General features: G+C 41.3%; 1 protein-coding gene across 2 annotated transcripts in view; it reads right to left on the bottom strand.

Moving 5' to 3' along the window:
* The window catches only part of AMPH (amphiphysin), a 178103-nt gene extending 174481 nt beyond the window's left edge, over positions 1-3622 (bottom strand). For both annotated transcript variants that reach the window (XM_065398613.1, XM_065398614.1), the window contains exon 1: positions 3554-3622. In XM_065398613.1, the coding sequence (XP_065254685.1) occupies positions 3554-3622 (69 nt within the window). The remainder of the gene's footprint in view (positions 1-3553) is intronic.
* Positions 3623-20709: the final 17087 nt, after the last annotated feature.

The following is a 20709-nucleotide window of genomic DNA, read 5'->3' as shown; positions in this document are numbered from 1 at the left end:
ATCAGACTTTCAATCATTTAAAATGTGTAATATCACACCTGCGAAAAGCCTGTATAAAAATGTATACATATCTGTTAGTTCCTGCAACTCCCACCCCTTTTATTTTAAAACCCTAAATAAAAATAAATAGCTGCACATGGAGCTTTTAGTATTCTCAATTATGCTTTTAAAAATATTAGCAAAAAAATGTTAAGAGATTTTGCCTTATATAACCATTATGGAGACCCAGTGCTAACTGGTAGTTTAAGTATGAGAGAAAGGTCTGGGGAGTGGGAGATAGCATTTAGAGAAGAGATCCCTGTAGCCCAAAGGGAGGGTCTGAGGCAGAACAAGAAGGCAGCAGAAGCATGAGACAAATATGGAGGTAGAGAAAACATAAGTAGATGTTGAAGGCAGAATAGCAAGAGAGATTTTGTGAGGCAAAACAAGGAATGGGTATAGTGGAGATCTGTGTATTTTAAGCAATAAAACGATATGCAAATCTTGAACAGAGAAGCAAAGACATATCTCTGTCTGGCAACATCATAATCTACTCTGGCTGCACTCTTGCACTTTATGTTGTCACCAGACCCACTGATAAAATTTATTTCCTTGTAAACCAAAAATATTTGGTATTATTGACATTATACACACATACACACACAAACGACACATATGTTTTATGGCCCTGATTCAGCAAAGCACTTAAACAATTACTTAACTTTAAGTGTGCGCTTAAATTCACTACTGGATTGGGCCTAAATGATGGTGATATCCATTGATACACAGAATCATGAGATGAATTATATTTTTCATGCAACTCGGACTAAAACCTCTGAATAACTTCAAACAGTGGCCTTCTCTTTAAAAAACAAAACAACAAAACAAAACATTGGGCCAAATTGCAGGATGGGCAATATTCACTACTGGTTTAAACCCCAATATTTGGGGGACTGATCGGGGACAGATATACAAGAACTTTATGCTGTTTGAAAGAGGAGAGTTTTAACAATAGAATGCAGACTTGTTTTTAACATGCGACAGCCTCAGATAGTAGATCCTAAAATGATGACATTATTATGTGTGGGAGTTTTCTACATTCTATCTGTGATACATTTTTTTCTCCCTTGAAGCTCTGTAGAGTTGAATACATGGTACAAAGGCAGCCGAGATATAGGCAGAGAGCTATGAAAAATAGCATCAGTAAAATAATTTTTAAAAACTCCCTAGAGCACTTATGTAAAATGCGTAGCAAATGCAAATAGTGTGGGTTAGAGGTTTTATTGGCATTCAGCTGGGATGACTTTGCCACTCACATGTAATATGGCTATCACAAACTCATGCTGGTAAAACCTTTACACTGCACTATGCCAACATATATTTTCTCCATATATACATTCATGCACAAATATTTTTTCTGTCCAAATTCAACCTTTGTATTTATATTTCCATAGTTGCAAGAGATTTAAAGCTGGAAAAATTTATGTGGCACATTTATACCCACTGGGTTCAATTAATAAGGCTTAATGCGGATATCCTGCAATACCGACTCTTGCAAATTCCCTGTTAACTTCAGTGACAGTTTTCTCTGATTAAAGACGGGGTTCTAAATCCTTTAGCAACTGAAATGTGATCAGCTTCAGGAGTTTTCAGTGTCATGATGACTAATTTTTTTTAAAAAATGAGGAACACGATTACATTTCCAAACTCCAAAATTGCTAATGAAAAAGCTGACATGAGCCCTTATAGCTATCTATGCTGTGGTCACTGTGGATTACTGACACGAGTGATTTAGATGGTAGCTAGAACCACCTCTTTCATAGGAAGGCTCAGCTGCCAAATGAACCTGGTGAGGAGGATCACTTTAGTTCAAGAGGAGCTTGGGAGGATATTAAAGGAAATACAATCCTCTTAGAGTATTGAAAGTGTGCATGTGTGGAGGTGGGGACAAGAGACAGCCAAACCTTTATTTCTGTGAACAGATCAAGGCGACAGATGTATTCCTTCTACTGTGCTGCATTCTACTGTGCTACCATTTGGCCTAAAATTCTCCCGATATTTTGCCTATCTTTAATTACAAGACACATGGACCAGACCCTCACGGTAGTTCTACTGCCTTTGAGGGAGCCATGGTAGAGAACATGCACTGAGGATCTGGCCCAGTTGTGTTCTCTGAATGCCAAAGCAAGATTATTATCCAATAATTTTGCAAGTAGATGAAACCCTGGAATAGTCAGCGTGGGGGGGAGGGGAACACTGGAGTAAAACAAAATAAATCCACTTTAGTCGCACAATATTTATTCTGAGAAAACTAAGGTTGATTGATCTGCACAATGGTATAAGAGTAGTTCAGTCAAGATGAAAAATAAATGGGCCAGTTATATTATATAATATCTGACCTCAGAAGCTTTCCTGTCCTTAAGGCAAGAATACCCCGTTACTTGGTAGTTATCCAAAGTATTTGTTATACAGGCATTTAAAATTAAAATGATAATGGTTCCCTGGATTATTTTACATTCCATAATGAATCGAGATGCATTTACCCGTCCCTTCTGTCATTATACACGAGTCAAAGAAAGCCTGATGGAACAAGTCTATGTTAAAACAAAGGCGATTCACAGTATGTGTGTTGTAATTACTTATTTTGTTTCACTGGAAACACTGTAGTGCACTCATCGATTAGAGTTTACACTTCCCTCCTGACCTTTGAGGAAGGGCATACAATATTGTCTCAATCAGGCCACACAGACATTAATGGGGGCTGTCTTGTCTTGTAGATTTTTAGCCATTGTCTAGGGATCTTGTGTGCTTATGATTAAAGAAACAGGTTCTTTCCTCTCTTGCCCTAAGAGGGTCAAAACAGACATCCATTTTTCCTCTCCTCTCCCTGCTTCTTAATTCCACCCCAGTAAAGTACGCAAATACATCCGATCCCCTAGCTATGAAACCAGAGGCAGCTGCAGCCCCGCCTCCTGCCCGCCACACGCACACGCCTATAGCTAAAGGTGAGCGTTAACAGCACCACGGGGGATGGGGGATTGACCATTGCATGGTCAGCAGAGGGGATGGACAAATACGGTGACCAGACAGCAACGGTGAAAAATGGAGACACTTTTGGGGGACGGGGGAGAGGGAATAGTTGCGTATATAAGACAAAGCCCCTAATATGGGGCTGGTCACTCCGTGGCTGAAGGAACCCTGCCTGCCACTATAGAGCTGTCAGGGCGGAGCGGGGGGCTGCTGCAGCAGCACCAGCTGTGTGTGTGGCTGCCTGTGCGGTCTTCCCCGGTGCCATTGCTTCTGCAGCCCTGCCCGCCTGCTCCCCCCCCCCCCCCCTTCCGAGCGATGCATTTCCCAGCCCCCAGCCTGGGATGCTCAGTCGCAGCCCCTTGCTGCTGCTGCTTCCCCTTTGCATCCATCCCGGGAGGCGTCCTCCGCGCGCTGCCTCCCCCTCCACCCCAGTGTAAACTGCAACCCTCCAATTGCACCTGTTCTCCCCCCCCCCCCCCGAGGCTAACAAGCCCCCTGCCGCCCCCGGCACAGGTCTCTCGCCTCCCCCCCGCTCTCCTCTGACCTTCTCCTGCGCCCTGTTCAGCCGTTTCTGGACGTTTTTGGCGAAGATGCCCGTTTTCATGTCGGCCATGGCTGCTGGTCCAGGGAGCCTGGCGAGGAGGCGAGTCAGGCAGAGCCCAGCGGCTGAGGCAGAGAGCGAGCGAGCGAGCAGGAGATGGGGGGGGGGGGGGTGAAGGGAGGGGCTGGAGGGACAAGGTGGAGGAGGGGATCTTAAAGATACAGAGAGAGGGAGCGAGAGACTGGTCCCACGGCCCCCTCAGTGCTCAAGAGGAGCCGGAGCTGAGCTCCAAGCACTTTCCCTGCCTTTAAAAATCTTCCTTCCTGATGCTCTTGAAGGAGAAGAAAATGGTACAAAATATTGAAAGACAGAAACAGCAGGCAAGGCCAGCATTATGGATCTGGAGGTTAATTTAGTGGGGGAGGCGATTTACTCCAAATGATATGCATTCTTCGTTAAAGGGATGCTATTGATTTATACAACGTGCAGAGAAAAAGAGGTGGGGTGGGGGAAGTAGTATATATAGCAGCACCCACTGCTGTAGTGGCGGACAACACCATATACTAAAATAATATCTTCACCTTCCACTGAATGAGAGCAAAGCACTTTACAGAGATTGTTTAACTCATCTCCTCAACACCCTTCTGGGGCAGCTGAATAGTATCCCCTTTTTTGCAGATGGAGAAACTGAGACAGAAAGATCAAGGATTCTCTTTTGAAAGGTGTCACTCATTTTGGGTGTCTCCACTTTTTGGCCACCCAAAGCGAGACACCATAGGATCCAATTTTCAGAAGTGCTGAGTATTGGCCATTGATATCAAATGAAGTTGTGGGTGTTCAGCCTTATAGCACAACATTTTCAAGCGTGGATTCCCATAGTGAGGCATCTAAATCTATATTTAGCCACCCAATGGCATCTAGTGGCCTCATTTTCAGAAGTGCTGAGCACTCAGTACTCCGATTGGGTGTATTCGGCAACATGAGTTAAGCTCCCATTGCCTGTGCTCTGCATATCTGAATATCAGGCAACATCTCTAAGATAACTAACTTGGGGCAACCAGGTTTGAAAATTTTGCCTCTATCTAATGTAACAAACATTTTAAAAAAATAAAGTTCTCAGAATGAAAGGCCACTTGTTGAAAATTGGGGCCTAAGTGTCTTGCCCAAGGTCAAATTCAAATATGTGGCAGAGCTAAGAATAGAACCTGAGTATCTTCTGCCCTACCCACAAAAAATATTTATCCTGCCCTGAACCAGTTACCCAAACAATCCTTAAAACAGAACACCATTCAACACCATGACCTAAACATCAAAACTTGGCTTTTAAGTCAGAGAAGCCCCAGTCCAGGAAAGCACTTAAACACTGTCTCCAACCCTCCCTGCTAAGACTTGCTTAAATCCATCAGTACTGAATTAAGCACATGCTTGCCTGACCTGGAACCAGAGCACAGCAACACAGCAGCATACGGCAAGCATTACTGTGCTCCAGGCTCTGCATCTGTGTCTCTTTCTCTGCATGAGGGTGCTGTTCTACATTTGTAATACTTTTCATTGATTTTTCAAATTTTTACAAAAATACAAGCCAGAAGGTTGCCATCACCATAAAACAAATACAGAAATGCAGAGGTATATGCCATAATCAAACATCTTTAACTAGTATCCTAGCCACCGAAGTAGTAAGATCATCCATGTCCCAGTAACTGCATACTTTCTCAATATCCATCAGGTGTCAAACTTCCATGACAAAGCTCCCATTAACTTCAATGGGAGCAAGATTAGGCATTTTGGATGTACAGATAACAGCCCATTTATTATTTACTATCTTTTAGGGGCTAAGGCTTTTTAGACTCAGAGGTAAACATAGTCCATGCCCTAAAAAGCAAATCCACACAATACACCAGCAGACACCAAAAAAAAGTATATTTTAATGCAGTACATCTAATGTTAGCCAGATGCAGAGATCAGAACAAAATCCCAATGTACTCAATTCTTCCAAAAACTCTGAAGTAATTTTTAACATCTTCTATAAAATTTGTTTTTGTCTGGTTTTGAGTTTGTAAAAGGATAGTTTTAACTTGAACTGTGTGTGTATTTTGCTTATTTAGTCATAACAGCAAGGTACAGCATAGGGGCACCATGGAGAGTAAGTGCATTCAGATGCTAAGAACAAGTAAACAGTTTTAGTTCCACATCTAACACTTATTGAAACCAATGGAATGATTCCCGTTGCGCTGGATCAGGCTGTTCATGCAATACAAAGGATGGGGGTATGTGGAGTGCCACTCTGCAGTTGCTAGTATGCTGTTTTTGTGACCAGTTCTCTGCCATGAGTGGAAAGGCGTTTGACCTCGGGGTCCCACAGTACAGATCCTAAAACAACCCTCCGTGCTGGTTTGCAAGGAGCATGATGGTATGCAATGGGGGGCATACCTGCACAGACTTCTTTCCTTCTCGCATAGCAGAACTGCATTGGTTTTCCTGCATCCAGGAACTTCTGTGGCCTTGGAGAGCAGGCGGAATGTGCCCTCCTCTGTATACAGTTTATTAAACTGCTATGTGAGAGCAATGCCTTCAATATACAACTGCCATTGTGGTTCTTCTTTAAGGGGACACTGTCAGGGTAAAATAATTAAAAAAAAAAAAAAAGCAATCTTTCTTCTTTAAGTTACTAACTCCTTTGACTGAAAGAACATTTGAAAAATTTAATAGACTGGTTTTTCTTTGTGGGTTTTTTGTTTGTTTACTATTTACACTGTTTACTCTTTGGCATTTATCTCAGTTTGGACAATGAAAATGCCATTCAATTTTATTTGTGTTTCCAGTCAGTTTTATATTTTAGCTCTCAGACACTAACACAAAATGACAAATGTTTAGGTTGCAAATGTGTCACAGGATGTTTATTTGCTTTTTTTAAATGTTTCCATGGGAATTTTAATAAAAATGCATCCATTAAATTAAAATAAAAGTCTTGCTAGGTGACAATCACGGATTCCTCAAAAAGGAGGTCAAAGACACTTACATATACTACTTCTTTCTTAATTCAACAAAAGTAAGGCCAGAATGTCCATAATGATCTAGTCCATAATGATCAGTTTTCTAGTATCACATGAGAGATGGAAAATACTGCAGCACTCTAACTTTACATTTTGCAGCAGACCCCATTTAAATGTATATTTTTCTGCACAGAATATCACTTTTCATTTCTGTAATGCCTTTCATCCAAGATCTCAGACCATATTACAGACACTGATATACTGAGCTTCACAACACTTCAGGGAGAGGTGGGCAAAATATATGTATTCGTCACGTTACTCAACACCAGGATTGCACTTAACTGACTACAGCAGTGCAAGATGACAATTTGAGACAGGAAATAAAGAATACTGCAGGATTACCTGGGAATTGAAGCTGCATTGAAATTGGGGGGTTTGATAGGCAGAATATATTTACATGAGTTAGATTCCTGTTGTGACAATTAGAGTAGCAGTTATGAAAAGCAACACAGGAAGTTTAATGACCACAAGTGTAGATTACTTCCATTTTAAACTTTGTCTGACAAACAGCATCTCCACTGCTTCCTAGCATTATACTATCAGACTGGTTCAGTATTGATTCAAAGGGAAGAGTGCTACTTGCAGAATCATAAATACTACTTCCTGCAGCACCTGGACGCTTCTTGCAGTTATGCCAGGAACGTATGACCCAAGGAGGTAAGGCTATAGACAGTAAACTTGAACTAACCCAACAGTAACTGTAACAAAAGAAACTGAAATATTAAGGAATAGATGGGCTAATTACTTGAGAATCAGTCTATGAAATTTCTGATTACTTTAAGGATTTAGGCAATTACTTTTAATTAAAACAATTATAATTTCAGCCAATTTTTTTATACTTTTCTGCACTCATATATCATTTTACTTCACTCCCTACAACTTCAGATTCATATTTCTCTCTGTTTTAGTAAGCAGGCATACATTGAACCTGTATATAAGTTCTGGAGCAGAATACTGATTATATAAGTGGGAGGAATTTTATTAGAGCTGATTGGGAATTTTTCAACAATTTTTTTTTGCAAATCAAAAAATGCCAGTTCATCAACACTGAAAGCAAAACAGGGGCACTTTAGACAAATTCCTTGACTCAAAAAGTGTTGAGAATAAAAGTTTTGAAATTGTTCAGACATTTTTTGTTTTGACATTTTTTAAACTAAAAATTCCAGTTTACTGGTTCAAAACAACTTTTTGTTTCAAAATTGAAGCAAATTAGACCCACAAAAAGGTTTAAAAAGAAAAAAAGGTTGAAACTGAAACTAAACATTTTGAAATTAGCAAAATGAAATGTTTTGCCCTGAATTGTGGGGGAAATATCAGTTTTGCATCAGAAATATTTTTGAGATTTACACTTTACATCCTGATTCAAGCTGGGGGAAAAAAATCAAATTCTTGACAATAGTTGTGGTATGGGAAAATCATTTCCCACACAGCTGTATCTTTTGTCTTATAAGTGCTGTGTGTACCATTTTAATTAAACTTAATTAAATAATCATTTGAAATTATCTTCCTGCAGTGAGATACATACAGTTAGGAATTTGAGCAGGATTTTTACATCACTCAGCATTGGCTTAACTCAGTTCCCACTGAAGTCATTTTACATTTAGCTTCAATGAGAGCAGAGTTAAGCCAACTCAGAGTGCTTTTGGAAATTCCATCTATAATGTTCCTTTCTGAGAAGAACTACTACTAAAAGGGCTTCCAGCTCTTACTTACATGAGGAGTTCAATTGGTTTCTATTTCTATGGGATTCTTCCTGGGTGAAATTTAGCCCTGCACAGAGGTGCATAGAATGTGTCTCTCTGCCTTCTGCACAGAGGTGTATCTCGCCCCTTCTGAAGAGTATGGGCTACAGGATTTGGCTTCAAATAAAATAAAACCCTCACTCTAGCCATAGGAGAAAGAATACATGGATGAAAACACTGTAGCATTAATTCGAACGCCTCTAAATACAATCAGGCACGAGACACAAGACTGAGACCTGTGCCATAACATGAAGTCCAACAAAGGCCCATTAATATCATAGAATGTCAGGGTTGGAAGGGACCTCCTCAGGAGGTCATCTAGTCCAAACCCCCGCTCAAAGCAGGATCAATCCCCAGACAGATTTTTGCCCCAGATCTCTAACTGGCCCCCTCAAGGATTGAACTCACAATCCTAGGCTTAGCAGGCCAATGCTCAAACCACTGAGCTATCCCTCCTGATGTTTTATTACTATGCTAATATAGGATAGGTTTACTTCTTAAAATGCATTCTTGAAATTTCATTAAAAATATATTTTAATAAAAATGAGGGGGTTAGGAAGCTCTCTTGGGCAATAAGAGTGCTTTAGATTTAATCATTCAGATAGTACCAGTATCTTAGGACTTGTCTACACTGGAAAGTTTTGTCAATGAAACTAATATCGACATGAAAAAATCAACAAAATCAAAATTGCCAAAGCAAGTCTACATTTGCTCCCTCTGTCAACAGATAGTGTCTATATTCGGAGCACCATTGTCGACAGCATGAGCAATGCACTGTGGGTATGTATCCCACAGTGCCTGGCGACACCATCTGTGGCAAGGTGTTGTGGGAAGGCAGAAATGGAGCACAGCGCATCCTGGGACGTGCAAAATGTCCCGTCATGCACCGCTTTGTGTCCCAGCCCTCCAATGGTTTCTGGCTTCCTTTCGCGCCGTTTTTCCAACTGTCAGTCTTTGTAGTGCGTGCCAGGATCTGCAGTGAGAGAGGATGGATCCCACACTTTTCCCCTATGCGCTGTTAACTGTCGTGAGAACATCGCAAGTGGCAGCAGAGTTACTCGCAAAGTTACTGACAGAGGATGAATCACAGGCACCCGAGTGTGATATGGACAGCAGCAACTTATCAGTGCTTTTGGCATTTACAGAGCAGCTGCATATGGTAGACTGTCACTTTTGGGCTAGGGAAACAAGCACTGATTGGTGGGATCGCATTGTTATGCAGGTGTGGGATGATGACCAGTGGGTACAGAACTTTAGGATGCGAAAAGCAACCTTCATGGAGCTATGTGCTGTGCTGGCCCCCGACCTGTGGTGCAACGACACCAGAATGAGAGCTGCCCTTTTGGTAGAGAAGCATGTTGCAATCGCTGTGTGGAAGCTGGCAAATCCAGACTGCTACCAGTCAGTTGCAAATCAATTTGGAGTAGGGAAGTCCACTGTTGGGGCTGTATTATTCCAAGTGTGCAGGGCAATAAATCGCATCCTGCTGCGGAGGACCGTGACTCTGGGAAATGTGCATGAAATAGTGGATGGCTTTGCAGAGATGGGTTTCCCTAACTGTGGCGGGCAATTGATGGCACACACATTCCAATGTTAGCACCTGACCACCTTGCCTCTGAACATATCAATAGGAAGGTATACTTCTCCATGGTGTTGCAGGTACTTGTGGATCACTGGGCGCGTTTCACAGACATCAATTGCAGGCTGGTCTGGAAAGGTGCATGACACAGGCATCTTCAGGAACAGTGGCCTATACAGAAAGCTGCAGGCAGGGACTTTCTTTCCAGACCACAAGATCACAGTGGGGGATGTGGAAATGCCCAAAGTAATCCTGGGAGACCCGGCTTACCCCTTACAGCCCTGGCTCATGAAACCTTACACAGAGCACCTGGACATCAACAAGGAGCGTTTTAACAACAGGCTGAGCAAGTGCCGCATGGTAGTCGAATGTGCCTTTGGCCATTTGAAAGCTCGCTGGAGGGGTCTCAATGGCAGGCTAGACCTTACCAAGGATAATATTCCCGTGATCATAGCTGCGTGCTGCACTTTGCATAATCTGTGTGAATCTAAGGGTGAAATGTTTGCTCAGGTGTAGAGCACTGAGGCAGAGCGCTTGGCTGCACAGTTTGAAGAGCCAGATGCTGGGGCTGTCAGAGGAGCCAAGAGGGCTGCTATTAACGTCAGAGAGGCTTTGAGGAACCACTTTGACAATGAGGGGCAGTAACACACGTCTGCTTTGGAGTTGCTTCCCTCGTGCATCCATGTACAATTTTGAGGCCCAAGCTCCATGCAACAAAATGTTTTAGAAGCCTGTTCCCGAGATTGAATTGATTGCTATACACTTTTTTTAGAACACAGAATAAAAACACTGCACCATTAAATACCTTAGCCTTTATTTATTGTTAAAAGGGTAAAACGTCACAACTGGGTGTAGCTCCAGCTATCATTGTGCAAGCTGAAAGAGGGGGTGGAGTGATGAGGAAACTCAGGAGTGCTGTGAAGTGAAAAGGAATGTGTGGGCATAGAGGGGGGTGGGGTTGGCAAAGAATTGTACGTATGCATGTGCTGCAGTGGCGGTCGACCACAGATCTGCTCAGTCTGCAGCTGTATTAAAGACTTGAGCATCTCTGTCTGGTCCTCCATGACTTTTATCATCCGCTCTGTCACTTGCCCAGCAAATGCTGCATTGGCTTCCCAGCACTCTTTGCATTCCCTGGTCTGTCTCTCATCGCGCTGCAGCACCTCCCGGAACATGTCTTCTTTGCTGCGTCTCGTCTTCTTCCTTGTCTGCTGAAGCCGGTCGGCAGGGGTGCATGGTGTGTTCCTCAAGGTCTCTGCTGCTGTGGACATTGCACAGAAGAGGTATTGTTACATTTCAGCAAACGATTGAAACATTTCAGTAACAAGGGCCTTTTGCAAAGTAGCAATCACTTTCTCACTGACTCTAGGCAGGCACACAGCTCCACGAGCACCCCAGTCATGGTGAGTGTTGGGAGTGGGGGGGGGGAGGCGGTTGTGCGTATGGACAAAATGGTTACGGCTTCCAGGGCAGCTTTGCAGGGAACTCATTCTAAAATTATCACACACTTTTTCACAAGCGGCCAACCTGCTTGCTGACATCTCACTGCTGCAGGTGAGCAGGGAAACCAGGGCACAACTACTGCATGCTTGCGGCTTTCAACCCAGTCTGTATGCAGCTCAGCTATGTGCCGCTTTGGTCCCAGCTCCAGTGATTGCTAAATGGCATGATACAGTTTCCTACAATGGGGGAACTAACAAGGCTGCAATCCCTTGGAATCTGCGGCAGAGGATTAACAAGTACCTCTTAGAAACTTTCCAGAGCCTCTCTCTGGAGGATTCCCTGCAGGTCTCGATGTCCATCAACATCCCGTTTGGCCATGCAGATTAGCTACACAGGGCAATGTCCAGCTCACATAAAGCAGTACCTGCCTCCCACTTTTCGATTCCCTACTCAAGCCACAGCAACTTACCCAGCGTCTCATCTGCTTCCTGCTCCCCATAGAGCACTTCCAGAGTGGAGAAAAGTTCCTGGTTGCCTGTCCGCCCCACCGGGTGACCCCGCTGGTAGCTCCATGTCCTCTTCTAGCTCCACTTCTTCATCCAGGATTTCAGCCTCCGGGTTACCCCCTCTTTCTTTTTCCCCCTCAGGCTAGAAACAGTGAGACCCAACCTTTGAATAAACATTCCAAAGGGCAGAGGACCTTGTGGAAGAATGTTTTACTGTGTTGTGGATCTAGTGAGATAGAATAAACTAACTTCTTTTTTCAGAAGATTCCCCCCTTCCTAATAAACAGTCTCCTGCTGTTTTTGAGTGGGGGCTCTGGAACTACATCCACTTCACAGGGGAATAATTCCATTGGTACTTAGTCTCTGAAGCCAGATGCACATTAATTAGAAGGTGCAAATTACTAATTCATCCATCTGCACGCAATTGGTGAACGAAACTGCAGAAACTGAAGATGACTCAAAAACTGCAAAATGAACACTAACCACTTCATCACAGTAATTATGCGCTAACATGCCCATCAGGGACATTTCTTGCTAACCCCCAGTAGTCAGTGGTCGGTTTATATCCAGAACCGTAAGGCTTATATTCCTCGTAAAGGTTATCCTATTTAATATAACTCAAGATACTCTTTTTATGTATTATATGTATGTTTAATCCTTTTTACAATCTTACCAAGCCCTTTGCTTCAGTAATATATTGCAGCAGAGAGTTCCCCAGGTTAGTTATGCATTCTGTAAAAAGCCTATGATGCTAATTAATTGCATTGAGTGACTCTTTGCTCTTGTATTTGGTAACAAAGATACAAGATAAGGTTTTCTTTTCTCCCACACTCTATTATTATTAATACACATTTATACAGTGTAAAACCACCTTTGTAAAACCACATGCTTGCCACTGTGGGCCCCCTAATCGGGAGGGCCTTAGGAAAGGAGAATCTCAGCTTTAACTAAGCAAAAGTAAGCTTATAGTCTCTTTCCTTCTGAAGATAGCCTTGACAGTATAACAGATGCAAACCACTGTAGACTGATTGCTAGAGTTGAAAGCTTGATATTGATTTTCCTAAAGATCCACAAGTTATTTATAGTCTTTTCATAGCCACCCTGAGTTGGGTTTTGGGGTTTGGAAAAAACCATGGGTCAAGATGTTCATTGACCTCAGCCTCATTGACTTCAATGGAGCTATGACAGTTTACACCAGCTGAGGATCTGCCCCTATAGCTACCGGTATCATTGGGAGACCACAAATTGGTTCACAGATGTGGGGAAAGCAGTACTGCCCAGACTACCACTGATGGTTCTAGCACCACTACTAGCTCCCTCCATTGAGCACTCAGTGTGACTTCTGACCACAGGAATGATAGTTTAATAATGGGAAGCAACATAGTCTAGTGGATTTAGCAAGGGAACAATCCCAGCTCTGACATTGGTTCCCTCTGGGGCTTTGGTCAAGCCACTATGGGCAACACTTGCATGTCCATAGGGACTCTCTACAGATTCAAGCGTTGCAGCGATTATGCTTGGCTTATATTTTCAAGCTTTTGTCACAGACATAGAGGCTATTTTTTCTTAATACAGTTTGTTCTCGATTGCTTCAACTTGTCCTTAAATCTCTTCTGTGCCTTATGAAAATCTTTAAATAGGGAGTCATGAACTTCCAAAGAAGTCTATGTGCATCAATTTTGCATTGCATTTCAGGAATATTAGCACTCAGGTGAATTTATTTTTATACATACACTGGCACTTATACAATACCTTCCATCTGAGGATCTCAATGCACTTAAATCAACATCAATACATTGGACAGTTATAGTGAAAATCTCATCCTGCACACAGTCAAATCTTTTCTTTACAACTGCATCCACTGTCATAATTAAATCCCAAAGCCTCATGCATAATTCTGGCATGGAGCAGGCCCCAACGCCGACCAATGCAGCTCTATTTGCTGATGGTCTGACTGAATCAATAGAATGCTGATTAGTGTGGCTAGTTTCTCCTTTGACATATTTTAAAGTTATTGTCCCAGTTTATTGGATGTTTGCTGAGAAACATATCTCTGCAGCACTTGAAAGAGCTATAAACAAACAGTCTTTGTCTTAGTGTATGTGCAACGTGCCTCAAGTGGAACGTGACCAGGATTCATTACCGAATTTGGTCCACTAGTTGGATCATTAGCTTCCCCAGCTTGGGTTGGGTATAGATGGGGTCCCCATGAACGCTGATCCATGCCCCCCAAACAAACAGTAGGAGCTGGAGACAAGCTAATACATATCCTTCTCCTAGCAAGACTCTCTGGCATACCTTATAACAATTTCTGATCTGAATCACCCCAGCTCAGTTGTATACAGCGTATAGCAGAAGTTCGCAAACTGTGGTCCGCAGACCACCAGTGGTCCATGAGCTCCATTCAGGTGGTCTGTGGATAGTTCCCTCTAAGGTGCGCACCTGGGTAGTCGCACACGAGAGAATGAAGGGCCACCCACCTAATTAGTGGAGCCACTCAGGCGTGGCTCCACTAATTAGGTGCCTGGACCCTGGAAAAGATGCACATGTAAGGTGAGGTGGTGGCCTTGGGGGACATAGGGGTAGGTGGGAGGGGACAGTGGGGTGAGAAGAGGGGGTGGGGGGAATTTGGGACTTGCAGGGCTGCGGCTACCAGAGAAAGAAGCCACTTTCCCAGGTCTAGGACTGCAGCTGCCAGGGAGAGATGGCCCTCCTTCCCAGCCTCAGCTCTGTGGTTGCTTTGGTGGGGGAGAGACACCCCTCTTTCCCAGCCCCAGCTCGGGGGCTGCCACGGGGGGAGAGAGGGAGAGACGCCCCTCCTTCCCAGCCACTGTTCGGGGGCTGCCGTGGCCAGGGAGAGGAGGCACATCCATCGCATTAGAAAGGTAAGACTACTGATATTAAAATATAAGTTGTGTGCTTTTATTTGTAGAACAAAAACACATTAATTATTATAAAGGTTTTTTTTTTAATATAGCACTTTTATCCAAAGCACTTTACAATAGTAAGCTAACGGTACAAACAACATTTGGAAAGATCATTAAGTGGTCTGCCGAGACCCTCAGCAATTTTCAAGTGGTCTGTGAAAAAAAAAGTTTGAGAACCACTGGGTGTATAGCATATTAAATAGCTTTGCATATCCAATGGCTATTGCTGAAAACATATTTTTTTCTACTGCTACAACCATTAGCATCTAAAATACCTTTTAATCTGTCAAAAAAGCAGTTCCAATAAGTATCACTATAGGAACCAAATTCTACAACTATATCTGGCTTCCTTGTAGTTATCATGTGAGACATAGTGACTTTTCTCTCTCTCTCTGCAAAAATCTGTTCAGCTAATAATGTTTTACAAGTCTCATTTTAGAACCCTATCTCCACATCTTTCTTCAACAGTAATCATGGTAAAAGTTATAACTGTACATCATCTAAATTCAGTTTTGACATTTTTCTCCCCCATTCAAATCTTGTTTTGAGGAGCTTTTCACACATCGTTACTGTTCTCTCCAAGATACCACAGAAGTCATGCACAGCAGAAGAGGAAAAATCCAGTTACACAAGAATTACAGTTTCTAACCATATGTCTATTCCAAACAGTCCTTTTAAAAGGAAAACTCTAGTAAATTCATAATTAAACCTTGAACAATTACATGATTATACACACACACAAAGACATTTTTAAATGCCTGCTCAATACTTTTTATAATGAACAATAATGCTTTGCACCTTTATAGTCTCCCCAAAGATATAGTACTTCACAAATATCAGTGAATTAAGCTTCACAGCATCCTTGTGAAATAGGAAGGTACTATTAATCCCATTGTACTAGGGGAAATGGAGGCACTGGGTCACACAGGAGATCTATGACATTGAGAGAGTTCAGATTTCTGGATTCTTGATTATGTGCTTTAGGCATAATTTCCATGGGATGGGACTCTATACCATGAAAGCTTTAATGTGTGGTAAAAGCAGGAGACTAAAAACTGTTTTCAAGTACACTTCAGTGTGCACTGAAATATTTTATCTGAGTATAGCATTGTTCTAAAATGATATCTCATGTAAATTTTCTTTTACCTTTTCAGTTTTCTTCTAAACTTGTTCCGGTTTTTTAAAACTGAAGACCCAATCCCACTCCCTTTGAAGTCAATGGAAAAATTCCTATTGACTGTATTGGTGTAAAATGGGGCTTTAAAGGGGTTAATAACATAAATGCAGAGTTAATAGTTCAAGGAAGTGGAACAGCCACTAGGCTGTAAGGATAAACTGGGTGTTAATTGGTTGGCAAATACAATTTACCAGGGAGCTCAGAAGGGATGATAGGGTATTAGTGAGTAGTTTCATGTTAGAACAGGGATACATGTAGGAAAACAAATGTTTCAATACACACTGAAACTTACCTGGCAACACTTTTGGCTCCTGCGGTTTCTATCCATTGAAGTATGGAGTGAGTTTCCTTTAGTCCTTCTCTGTGTGAATTTCTGCCAGTTTTTATAAGTAATATTTTTAAATGATAGTTGTGTGTCAAACAAAATGAAATGATTCTGGAATTAAAACACAAACACTAACACACACAAACGAGTTTTCCTTTATAGTATAAATTCTGAAGTACAAGTGTTCTTAAAAAAAAAAAAAAGGGACAATAATCCCCAGTGCTCAAAGATCTATGAAGATTTATATAAGTGCTTTACAAAGGAGATTAAAGATCACTCTTCTTATTTTTCAGTATCATACAGGGTATGTCTACACAGCCCTCGGCAGCAAGCCTCCCAGTTCAGATCAACAGAGTTAGGCTAGTGGGGGTCGTGTTATAGTGCTAAAAATAACTGGTTAGACATGGTTTTGAAGTTGGGGCTCAGTCTGGAGCTCAGGGTCTGAGGCCTGAATTCCAGCTGGAATTACAATGCGTACACAGGTTTCAGAGTGATAGCCATGTTAGTCTGTATCAGCAAAAACAACGAGGAGTACTTGTGGCACCTTAGAGACTAACAAATTTATTTGGGCATAAGCTTTCATGGGCTAAAACCCACTTCATCAGATGCATGGAGTGGAAAATACAGTAGGAAGATATATATACAGAGTACATGTACACCCCCATCTTTTCCATCTTCGGTGGAAGCAGGATCAAGGCCCTAATACCCAAAATTAAATATACCAGTAATACATGCAAGCATCTTACAACAACATGCGAGCATCATGGTAATCAATAAAACTACAAATTATTGTAATATAACAAAAAAAATAAATTATTAACAATTTGATATATCCAGTTAAAAAAATTACACCACAAAGCTCAACGGTCAGGATTTATTATTTGTATTGTTGTAGCTCCTAAGAGTTCCAGTCATTGACCTGGTCCCATTGTGCTAGGTACTGTACAAACACAGACCAAAAAAACAGTCCCTGGCCCAAAGAGCTTACAATCTAAGTATAAGACAAGAGACAACAAATGAATATAGACAGACAGGGGAGTGCAGGGAAATAATGAAGCAATAATGATAATGAGTCAGCCTGTTGTAATGTAAATGTGAATAAATATTTTTCAGTTATACTACATAACTCATCCAAATACTGCTATATACATGAAATAGAGTTTATATAATACTCAAATATTTATGTATTTTATATATGTCTTATGAAATTTTATCATAGTTTTACTCATTATATTGATTCAGAGATGGGAACTGCTAACAACAAGGGCTCCATTATGAACCCTGTTCACAGATGTCATAGGGCTTTTGTATTAGGCTATTCCAAGGCCAGTCAATGGGACACATCTGTTGACAAGATACAGTGCACAGCTCTTTTGGAATATTTATTTCTTTTTTAAACTATTTTTATAAAGGGGTTCTGAAATTCTAAGCATAGAGATGAACAGTATTCAACAGGAAATAGGAGAAATGGAGTCTACCCTCATATTGACACCTACTTCATGGTGCAGATAAAGGTTATGAAAAGTAGCTAGTGACCATCATGTTCATAAGTAAGATATCGTACACATCTTTCAGGAACAGTATGACTAACTCAATCATGTAAAAAAAAATACAAGAGGAAAAATAGCAAAAGGTGCTCGGCAAAATCCTTCAGTCCTGTATCGGGATTCAGCAGGAGTTAAGGTCTGTAGAATTAAGCCCCAAAGAGTCCAAGAGTCTGCACAAATCTATTGTCCAGGTCCTTCAGTCAGATCATGGCAGCCATTTGGAGCCCTGTTCACGTCATGTTTCACTTCTACTATGCCATCTACAGGAAAATGCCAACTGGTAATGGCTAGGTAGAAGGCCTGCTGGAATTGCTGGGAATGGGGTGTGCTGATATTTAATCTTGTGTGTATTTTATTTTAAATTACAGTAATACAGAGCAATCAAGTTGTGCACATTGCTTATTTATGGAACCACTTGTTCTTTTCTGTTACTCTTATCATCCCCTCTAGTGTTTAACACACTCACTCATCGGGTCTTGAGGACCTGATCCAGCAATGCGCTCCATGTTGGTGGATCTTCTGAACCTGTATGGAGTGCTTTACAGGACTTTGGGGCCTATTCCAAAGCCCACTGAAGTGAATGGAAAGGCTCCCATTGACTTCAATGGGCTTTGGCTTGGGACCTCAGACTGTCAGTTCTTTGGGCCAGTGAATGTGCCTTCCTATGTGTTTGTACAAAGGGGTCCTAATTCTGATTGGGGATTTTGGTTACTAAATCAGTACAAACAGCAAGACAAACAATATTTCCTGGTGTGTGATTGTTTTCATTGCATTGATAAACAGTTTTACTCAGAAAGCTACAGCGAAAACCAGATTAAAAGGAATAGCTGCTATGGAAGTTCAAAGTATTAATTGCTATTAGATATAGAGAGTCTATAATATGAGGCAGGAGAAGCCAGCTAACTTATAACCAGGAACTATGCCAACCTAGCTGCTAAATGGACTTTCCCCCTTTACTTTCTTACTACATTTTAAGATTAGTTGCATCTGTAAATTTAGTACATCTGTTTGCTTTTTCACCATAGTGGATTTTTATTTGATAGCGATGTTGGAGACCAAAATACAATTTTGTTTCTTGTCCTTTATAAAAGGAAAGTTTGAACTGTAACTGCAGGTGACATGACATAAGTACAAGAGAAGCATATAAATAGCGTAGTGAATCAAAAGTCATTGTAAATCTTTGCCATAGTTTCTAAAATAACTGTCAAAAGGTAATGAACTGGGGTGTTTACAACAGGAATCAAACCAGATAAATGTTGTTTGGTGCCTAAAAGATAAGACTGACACTTCGGGGGCGGGAGGGAAGGGGAGAGAAGAGGTCGGGATATGCAGTTAAACTAGAACAGTTCAGACAGATGGCCAGAATTATGTGATGTAAGTCAACTGCAGTGAGAGCAGTCATGGTGTTGATGTCAGAAATTAGATGAATATTATTCATAATTATAATTTCAAACATTTATTTTTTGTTTGTAATTTATAGACGACATGCAAAGAGTGGCGCAGAATAGACAGGCATGGTGGAGCCTTGTCATGACCTAAGTGACATCTGATGGCACAGGAAAGATTGAGATTCAGAATTTGCTTTGCACTATGTTTTGTCTATTGAGAGCACAGCAACAATAGCTTGAAGATTACATTGGTCATTGATCATAGATGAAGTGAAAAATTTATGTCTCTATATTCATAACAGATAGTATCTCTCTTTGGTGTTTAGTAAAATCCTAACATTTTCATGTAGTATCAAAATAAATCAGACTATAGAATTTATGACTATGCTAGATCATTTGTCATTGGAGGAAGATATTAGGAATGGTCATTTATTAGTCCTAAGAGATTCTATGCATAATACCAAATGGAGCGAGATAAGACAGCACTGGACAAGATTTGACATATCTTTTGTTGTCTTGTCTAGTTTGGAGTTGACAAGTCAGAGCAATACTGGCTTTTTTTAAATTATTATTATTTTTAAAATAGCCACAGACAGACATTTTCCCAAAGGATGTAAATAGAGTTCATTAGATTTTTTTTTGTCCTTGTTTCTTTCCTATTTAACCTAGCTATCTTGAGCTATGCAAGTCTTAGAGAGACTTTGTAATGGACAGTTTTAATCTGCATATAGGGTTTGATCCAAAGCCCATTGAAGTCAATGGAAACACACATTCTGACCTCTATGAGTTATGGCTCAAGCCCACTGTTGACTCAAGTTTTAAACAGCATGTAGACGAGAATACACAATACATGTTGCTAATCATAGCTAGTAGTGTGTACCACAGTTCTGGGCAACTGCACCTGTATTTCTCCTCAGTAGTCCAGTAAGGGCACCCACTCTCAGGTCCAGCTCCCAGCTGTTGCCTCTCTTGGGTGGAGATCCAAATCTCTCTCACTTCTGACTGGGGTATTTCCAGGTAGGACAATTCTCTTGCCTTCACTGAGTTATTTGCAGCACAAACAGTCTGCCTATATAGACCTCCTTGCTTTCTCTTCAGTGACTGATAACAGAGGGATTGCTACTGCTATAAGTTACCACACTGTTCTTTCGAAGCAAATCTACTTTATTCTTAAGTAAACCATTACAGAGAAAACAATAAAAGAACCTACAGATCGTACATGCAGTTTCTTTGTGATCACAAATTCATCATAGCTTCAGCTCTCAACAAGCACCCAGTTGTTGTATGAGGCCTGTCCTTTTTCTGGGTCAGAAAGAAGTCCCTGAGCCAGCCTAAACTCAAGGCTTTTTGTTCAAAAATCTTTCCTTTTCATGTTCTCTGTATGTATAAATATCTTCTGTCTGTGTCCCCCACTCTATGCATCTGAAGAAGTGAGCTGTAGCCCACGAAAGCTTATGCTGAAATAAATTTGT

This window comes from Emys orbicularis, chromosome 2 (genome assembly GCF_028017835.1).
Source record: "Emys orbicularis isolate rEmyOrb1 chromosome 2, rEmyOrb1.hap1, whole genome shotgun sequence".
Taxonomy (NCBI): Eukaryota; Metazoa; Chordata; order Testudines; family Emydidae; genus Emys; species Emys orbicularis.
The sequence above is the reverse complement of the archived record's forward strand: the minus strand, read 5'-3'. Positions and strand labels throughout refer to the sequence as shown.